General features: G+C 50.8%; 1 protein-coding gene across 1 annotated transcript in view; it reads left to right on the top strand.

Moving 5' to 3' along the window:
- Window positions 1-8,794, top strand: part of LOC113212756 (teneurin-a-like) — a 495,982-nt gene extending 487,188 nt beyond the window's left edge. The window contains exons 15-20 of the mRNA XM_052267728.1: window positions 432-578; window positions 849-1,056; window positions 3,716-3,742; window positions 6,082-6,201; window positions 7,857-8,050; window positions 8,139-8,794. Coding sequence (XP_052123688.1) covers window positions 432-578; window positions 849-1,056; window positions 3,716-3,742; window positions 6,082-6,201; window positions 7,857-8,050; window positions 8,139-8,794 — 1,352 coding nt within the window. The remainder of the gene's footprint in view (window positions 1-431; window positions 579-848; window positions 1,057-3,715; window positions 3,743-6,081; window positions 6,202-7,856; window positions 8,051-8,138) is intronic.
- Window positions 8,795-8,800: the final 6 nt, after the last annotated feature.

The following is an 8,800-nucleotide window of genomic DNA, read 5'->3' as shown; positions in this document are numbered from 1 at the left end:
AGGGAAGGGAAGGGTACAGGGGGGGGGGGAGAGTTGCGCGACGCTGCGCGGCTCTAGCTTGTGCAAGCAATACACGCTGGCAATTAGGATAGGAGGCCGGCCAATTGCGAGGAGCAGCGGCGGTCTTTGGCCGCATTACCGCGAAGGCGACCGGAAGTAAGTTTGGAGGAAGGGGCGAGAGAGAGAGAGAGAGAGAGAGAGAGAGAGAGAGAGAGAGGCGCGTGGCCCATACCAGTCCGTGCGGCTAGCGATTTACCTCTGCCATTATTATTATTATTATGCGTCACACGCAGAACTTGGACTGATGTTTCACAATGAGCTTTGTGCGATGAACTTCAAAGTAACAACCACGAATAAAGTTACCCCAGCCCGAACTGTTCTGATTGTGAGGGGTTTACCATATTTTGATCGTGCGGTACCTGTGTTTTCAGCGGGGTGCATCAACGGCTGCAACCGCCAGGGCTCGTGCATGCTGGAGGACGGCGAGTACCGGTGCGTGTGCGGTGACGGCTGGGCGGGCCGCGACTGCGGCATCCGCCTGGAGACCGAGTGCAGCGACAAGAAGGACAACGACAATGGTGAGTGGGACGCGATCATCAGACAGCTGGGGTTTTCTTCTTTGATGTGTCTAAAAACAAAAACAATTTTTAAAAAAAGTTGAATTTCTATCAAAGTTTTAACACCTTTGGTAACAGTATTTTAAATCCTGAAAACCCCTAGAAAGGAGGGTGATTTTTGAAATTGGGGGTCGAAATTAACATATTTTTCCCAGCTTACCTTTCGTTGTGTGTAGAGGGTCCTAGAGTGAGAGTGAGTTGCTAGAAAATGACGGCTGCTTGGCGTTGCAGACGGCATGATGGACTGCTCAGACAGCGAGTGCTGCCAGAGCTCGGCGTGTGAGTCCCACCTCATGTGCCTGTCCTCCAAGAACCCCGTGGAGGTGCTGCTGCGCAAGCAGCCTCCCTTAGTGACGGCCTCCTTCTACCAGCGCGTCAAGTTCCTCATCGAGGAGAACTCAGTCCAGAGCTACGCCCATACTGACAGCTACACGGAAAGGTAGGCCGCGGTGTCCGCAGTGTTGTTGTTTTTGTTGTTGTGTGTCAAACTGACTTGTCGTTGTTGTTTGTTTCGTTCGGGTGTGTGCGCGCGGGTCCTCGAGACCAACTGCTACCCAGAGTGTGTGCAAAAGAAAACAGTGTCCTTTTAATTCTTTGTCGCACCTTCACGTTCTGTCTGGGCAGCCCCCGACGCCATCCCTCGAGTCATCGCAAACCGGCTCCCTCTGATGATGGTTTCGGGTCGCACGCGCGCAAACTGTCTTGACTTTGCCAAAAAAAAAAGGGGGGGGAGGGAAAGAAAAGTGACGTGGTCCACCGGGGGGGCAGGCGAAAATGGCGTGCGGAGAAAGTTTTTGTTTTATTTTTGTTTTGTTATTATTTTCGTCGCTTACCGATGGACCAGCACGGCACAGCCAGTTTGGCCGAGTTTGCTCGGGGGAGGCGGGCGGGCGGCCTTTGTGTTGGCATGCCTGCACGTGTGAGAGAGTTGGGCCCGCGAGGCTCAAGCGCCGTGGGCTGCCGGATTCGCCTCTCGCGTTTTGCCGCGTGGACACGCGGAGAAAATCCGCTTTTTTTTTTGTTTTTGTTTTCCTTTGAACGGAATGGTGTGTGCGCTCTCTTTTAAAAGCTTTTTTATTTTACATATCTACATCTGCGTGCGGCCGCGCATGACAATTATTGCGGGTTCCATTCTATTATTTGGGGGGGTTTTCGTTTGTTACTCTATCGCGGGGGAAGTGGTTCGTTCAAGTCAGTAGAAGGAGAACAATGGTAACGTTTCACGATGGCGGTTTGGCCGTAGATTTTGCCCTTTTCCACTCTTCGGGCTGTTGTCGCGGGGCGTGTGCTCGGCTTGAAGCCATCCCGCCCACCAGGGCCTTAATGCCACCGGCGTGCGGCACCGACTAAGCGCCTCGACGACCAAAGTTCCAGCGTAAATGTGGACAACTTAAGGGGCTATTAGCGAAGCGACACCATTTGGGGGGGATGCACTGACAAATTTCTATTTTTGTTTCCTCGTCTTTTGGTTTAACGGCACAAAAGAAAGAGAAAAACAGATAAATGTGCCAGTCGTGTTCTAAAGCTGCCGCAGCCTGTCCGGCGTCGCTCAGTTGTTTGTAATTCCCGCCAAGCCTCCTCGTGTGGCCGGCACGTTGGCCCGCCTGCAGGCCGGCCCGTCTGCGAAAAGGCAGCGCGGGAGTAATTGAATCAGCTAAAACTATTACTTCCAGAACACGTACTAACTCTAGTCTACCCAGCCAGCGCCGCCGCCGGCTCGGCCGTGGTTTGTGTTGGGGTTTTGTTTGTTTGTTTGCTAGTTTAAGTTGTTCGAAGACCCCGCGCGGGGCCTGCGCGACGGCCCGGGGGGGCGCAGCTCGGGCGCAGCGCCTCCCGCACCTACCAGCCCCCTTCTACTCGGCCCCGCTTTCCCAAAACCCCATCCATCCTTCCTGCGTTCACCTTCCCCTCCTCCCCAGGGGCCGAAGGAGACAAAACTTTTACAATCTCCACCCTTGGCACATTTCAATTGTTTTATTAGAAGTCGGCGGCGCCCTGGCGCGCCCGCCCTCGTTCATACCAATGAACCTATGGCAGGCCGTGCGTGCGCGGGAGACAACCTCCCCGGTATGGAACGATAATTGTTTTGTCTCACCCCCTGTAACCTATCCCTGTGTCTTGTCTCATGTTTACCCTACCCTTTTTTGTTTTGTTTTTTATGTGTTTTGTTTTATATATGTGATGTACAAGAAAAACGTTTTTTCTTGTTGTGTCGAACTGTGTGTGTGTTTGTCCTAACGTGCTATTCGTCCTATTTGTGTAAGTTTTTTTTTAACTTATGCTGCCATACAGTAGGATTTTTTTACCATTAGAGTTATCAACATTACATTTTCACGAAAGTCGGAGCTTTGCATTCTCTGTAATGATATCTCAGATTCTCAGTTTAAAATCGGTCTCGTCAAGACATTAAATTCATGGGCCCTCTCTACTTTTTCACGGCCAAGTGATAAAGTAACAAAAGTCATTTCCGGCTCCCTTAAGCACTTTATTTTTGTTTTTAAGCTTTCTTTCTCAAAATAGCTGAAAAGTGTGTGTTTGTAGTTGTGTCTCGTCCAATTGTCTCATGTGAGACCTGTGTCTGTCCTATGTCCTGTAGGTTTTGTCCACTTGTAATTCATGTTAGAGATTTATTATTTTCCTTATGTGTCCGTTGGTATGTGTGAGGATGTGTGAAAGTGTGTGTGAATGTTGTCTCTCAGATCTCCTTGTAATTTTGCAAGAAGCACATATTATAACTACATCTCTTGCGTAAAATTTCCGCCCCTTATCCAAATATAGTTTTGTCTTGAAAATGATAAAATCGACCTTTCGAAATCGAATTTTTTCAACCTTTGCATACCTTTGCGTGAATGTCAGTGTGAATGACACTAGTTAAAGTGTGATGCATTGCGCCGTTTTTCATCCTTGGCGCCAATTTCTCAAATTGTATCGCAAAAGCTTACTTGCGTGCCTACCCTCTTCCACTTTTCAAAACGCTCGTCTCAGACGACAGCAGTAAATCTTCTGCGATACTGTTTGCGAAAGACATACGCGAACTTGCTGGCTTGAGCTGAGCGGATAGTAATACCCCATGTTTCTCATTATTTTTCAACGCGTAGTCAATTCTGGAGCTCATTTACACCGCGGTAAGTTTCCGAGAATTGCATAATAATAAATTCGTATATATATATATGTACCAGCAAAATATTATCCAACATTACTATCCTCAACCAAACCCGTTTCTTTATTTGCGTATTTTCTATTTCCGTTTGCGAATCCTGATGCTTTTTTTTCAATCAATGTCTTTACTTTCAAAGACACAAATTCCAGTTATCCGATGTTTGAGAGACAGATCAGTCCAAACATCTGACTTTTAAGTTGCTTTCCCTGTATTTCTTGTTTCCGTTTCTTTAATTTAAACGTTTTGCATCTCTCAAATCTGGAAATTAAGACTTCGACCAGCTTTTTAAATTTTTCGTTTCTCCATCCCTCCTTTCGTTTTATATGTTATTCCAAGTTATATACATGTCGCTTAACATGCACCTGCTGTATTGTATGTTCGCCGCTCACTACGCTATGCTTGTAGGGTACCGACGAGTGTGTTGTGGTTTTATTTTCATTTTGTCGTACGTGTAGTTTTCGTGTTTTCTGTTTGCTTGGTTTTGTTCTTTTTTGCTTTACATGTTACGCTTTATCTGCGAATTTTAAAGTTCCCATTGTGGATAAAATATTCATTTTATATCCATTTTATTTCGTATCATTGAACATGGCAGCTATTGAAAAAAATTGAATGTGTTTATTTTTCTATGTGTGTTCCTCCTGTGTCTGCGTCTTATGTGTTTCCCACACCCTAACCCTACCCTGCTTTTCTCCTGTTGTTGTATGTGTTGTCCTTTATGTGTGTGCCATACCTCTCCTCTCCTCCCAAATCCATGCCCTCCCCGCTCCTCCTAGTTGGTCACGGAAAGTTTTCGAACTAAAACTTACGCTGCTTTCCTACTCCGCATTGAGCATTGTTTGAAAAGTGATATTGATTTGATGGAAGTTTTAGGGAATATCGGAAATGTTGGAGTAGTGTCTCCGCGTTTCTCGACAAGACGAGGCTTTAATACTCGTAAAATTAATCTATTCTGGAGTTACGTCGGCAATCTTATGCCATTGGTCATCCAGCCGTGAGGTTGGATTTAGAAAAAAGTGGTCTGTCCTCGTATTTGTGCGCCGAGTTTTATGTTGTGGTACTCTGTGTAACATGGTTTCGCCCATTTCGTAAAAGCGGTCCTACTCCAATTTGACCGTTTTCTCTGACTTGCCATAGATATTTTATAATTTTTTTCACTTAAGTGTTATATTTCTGTTGCTTTCGTTAAACAAATGCAGCCTTTCTTTAAAAGTGGGTTAAAAAGTCAGCTTGTAAAAACAAAAACAAAAAATGTCTTTGAAAATGTCAAAGAGTATTTTCAGAAAAAGGGGTCATTCTTTCTAAGTAAGCCCACTATTCAAAAGAAAGTCTGCCTGTAGCTTTTTTCGACGAATTCAGAAAAAGTGAAATCAAACAGAACGTACTTAAAAGACTAAGCTCTTTTGGTTTCTCTTGCCTGCCTTGTTTTATGTAATTTTTCTTGTTGTGTCTTTCTTCGAGGTAAGTGTTGCATTGTGCCTAGGTTAACGTCGGTATCGGTCTGCATGGGGAGAACGGTCAGGCTTCGGGCTCAATGACTGTTTAAAATGATTTCATTCGTAATGCGTATCCGGTTATCATAAAATGTTAATACCTGCCTAGGGTGACTTGTTGTTTAGGAGTTGGTTTTCTCTTTATGTGAAACAAAAATCAGGCCCCTCAGCCTCCCGTGCCCGTGTAAATCCTTTTGCAGGGGACGACGGTGCACAAACTTCTGTGATCGCGCTAAGCTCGTCCCGAGCCACAGATCATTGGGTTCTCAGTCTCGCCGGTATCCCGGCTTTTGCCTGAAGGCGCAGCGTTTCTGTTCTCTTTTACCTGTCACGTTTGAGACTCCTTTGGACTGTTTTGCGTGTTCTGTTTAGACAAAGTCTCTTGAAGAAATCTGTAGACCCTAGATTTTAAAAGGTTAACTTTCATAACGCAATATTTTTTGGCGACCTCGCACGCTCTTGTTCCAAGGAATCCCGACCCGATGCAGATCAGTTAAATCATTCAGAAATCCCAGAACGATGGTCATTTTATTTTTAAATAAAAATTATACGTTCTGGAATTGCTATCTTAGAAATGATGGAATTTTCAGCGTTCCTCTCGTTTGTTATTTCTCATAGTAAGCCTAACGTTTGAGAGTTCCATCAGATCAGGTCCCACCTACGCGTAGACTTCGTGCACATGTGTCTTTTTCTCCCCAGCCCCGGCGGGTCCGGCCGAGCTGCCCATGTTCATGTCGTAGTCCTGGGCGCCCTCGGCCGGGCCTCCGCGGTGTGGGGCGTCGTAGGCGGGGGCTGACTCTTGTCGATGCTACAGGCGAGTGTCCGTCATGAGAGGCCAGGTGGTCACGCCGCAAGGGCTCGGCATCTACGGCGTGCGGGTGTCCGTCGACAAGGACGCCAGGCTGGGCTTCACGCTTACGAGAGCAGGGGGATGGTAAGTAACAGTTTCTTTTCTTCCCTTATCTCTTTCTTTTTTATACATATATTTTTTTTTTTTTTTGAGGGCGATGAAGGATGGTTGCGCAAGACGGACAACGGATTATTCTTAAAACACCTCAGGCACCTCGCGGATCCGTTTTCCCTATCTATTTCTCCGTAAAGTGAGACAGGCGTTATGTATCGCCCGCCCCCGTCTCCTTGCGTGATACGTCGCACTGCATCGGCCCCACTTTCATCCCACTCCCCCCTCCTCGGTGTCCGCCCCCTGCTCCCACCCTCTAGGAATGTGTGCGAGCGAATGGGCATTCTTGTTTTTGCCCGCCCCTAGTCTGTTGTTTCTCTCTCTATCTCTCCTTTTTTTGTCTCCTCTTCTTATCCCCCGTCTCCGTTTTCGCCCGCCTCGCCTTCGCGCGAGCCAGCGGCAGCCGTTTTCATAGCTTGGCAGCGAGCTCGCCAACCTGAGAGAACTAGATGAAACCTCTAGGACATTTTTTTTTTCGCGTATTTTTTTTTCTCTCCTCCCTTCTTATTTCTCCGGGCATTGTGACACCTCGCCACCCCGGGTAGTACAATTGCAAAGCCCGGCCAAGTCTGTCGGCCTCGGCACTGGGGGTCACTACAAGGGCAGGAGGACGACGACGAAGGGGAAACAGAGGGTAAAAGAATGCCTGCCCGTGTAAGATGGGTACCTCCTGGCGCTGCTGCAGGGCGCGGCGATAGGGGGGCAGCAGTGTGTTCGGCCCCTCCTTTGGTATTCCCACCCTCAGTGGCCCTAAACCAAATGGCGGTCGTGCAGCCCTTCTGCCTCGCCGCTCTGCCGGGGAGCCCTTTGAGGGGACGCCCCCGCACGATCCCTTCCCTTTTCCCCCCAGTCAAATATTTCCCGCCGCTCGCCCTTTTCCTCCTTTCCCGCCGTGGCCTTGTTCTTATCTGCTTGGGCGGTGCGGGCGAGGCGAGCGCCTCCTGCAGAACGCAACGCAAGGGGGAATTAATCTCCTCCTGCGCGCGCGCGCGCGCCACGTTTTTCATGTTTTATTATTTGGCCCGCGGTGTCTTTGTCTTTGATGTGGTTTGCTGCTGGCCCCGGGGCCTCGTGCGCCCGCACCGCGCCCGCACCGCGCGCCCGCCTCTCCGAGTGTCTAATCCTCTTGCCGCCTCGCCTTACCTGCGGCCCCCGGCCCCGCCAGCAGCAGCGGCCCCCCGGCCCCGCGAGGCCCCCGTTTTTCCCCTCCTCTGCCCCTTCATATACGGCGTCCCCATTCATCAAGCCGGTGTTGGGGGCGTTTGTTATCCACCACCACCACCACCCCTTCGCCCCCATCCCAGCGCGCCCCTGGGGGAGCGTGGAAAGGGAGGAGGGGGTAGCCTCGCCGCACCGACATTCTTCATCGTGTCGTCAGAAATGTTGTCTCGTAACAAGCAGGCGGCTGCGGCCCCGGCCCAGCCAGACCAGGTGTCGTCGTTATTTTCCCGATCCCTTTCTTTCTCGTGTCGTGTTTTTTTTCCAAAGACGGCCTTGCGAGGCACGCGGTTTTAGAAATCATTTATCCGGACCATTAATCAGATTTTTTCGCGACGTGCCCGGTATGGCGGACGGGCCGCGTCGTTTTTGAGATTGTGTGTCCGCTGACGCCATCCTGGGGGTCGCAGGTTCGACATGCTGGTGAACGGCGGCGGCGCGGTGACGCTCCAGTTCCTGCGGACGCCGTTCCAGACGACGACGCGCACGGTGTTCGTGCCCTGGAACCAGATCGTGGTGCTGGCGCCCGTCGTGCTGCCGCTGGCCGGCGACACCGCCCGGCCGAGGGACCGCGACGCGGCCGCGGCGGCGGCGCTCGGATTTGGTAAGTTGACGCGACCAGTTCAATTTTGCAACTAGACCGATTATATTTCTTTTGCATTTCTTCTAAAATGTAATCCCCTGTCGCGCAGAGATGCCCGTGTCTTCGCTGTCGCTCTTCTCGAGCGCAGAGGACGGCCCGAGCCCGTGCGAGGCGCACGACCACACCCTCCTCAAGCCCGTCGTCGTCTCCACCTGGATGCCGGAGAAGGTCGGCGGCATGCCCGGGCGCAGCCTCGTGTTCGCCGAGACGCAGATCCTCCAGGAGGCCATCCGCATCCCGGGCTCGGACCTGTACCTGCAGTACCAGAGCAGCCAGGCGCCGGGCTACCTGTCCACCGTCCTCATGCGTCTCACGCACGACCGCGTCCCCGCCACGCTCACCCACGTGCACGTGACGGTGCAGATCGAGGGCTCCGTGCACACCAAGACCTACGAGGCGGACCCCAACCTGACGCACGTGTTCGCCTGGAACAAGCGCAACGTGTACAAGCAGAAGGTGTACGGCGTGGCGCAGGCCAAGGTGTCGGTCGGCTACAAGCACTCGACCTGCAGGACCATCATCTGGGAGACGCAGACGGCCACGCTGCAGGGCTTCGACGTGGACATCTCAGACATCGGCGGCTGGGGGCTGCACATCCACAACCACTACAACTTCCACGAAGGTGAGCGCCTGGGACTTCGGCAATACCGTCCCCGTCGCGCAACCGTGTCGTGCGGTACGGCCTACCTCGCGCCTGTGAGTTAGACCGTC

Source organism: Frankliniella occidentalis, unplaced genomic scaffold, assembly GCF_000697945.3.
Source record: "Frankliniella occidentalis isolate FOCC.00 unplaced genomic scaffold, Focc_3.1 Scaffold58, whole genome shotgun sequence".
Classification (NCBI taxonomy): Eukaryota; Metazoa; Arthropoda; class Insecta; order Thysanoptera; family Thripidae; genus Frankliniella; species Frankliniella occidentalis.
Note: the sequence above shows the minus strand (reverse complement) of the source record. Positions and strands in the feature narration are given on the sequence as shown.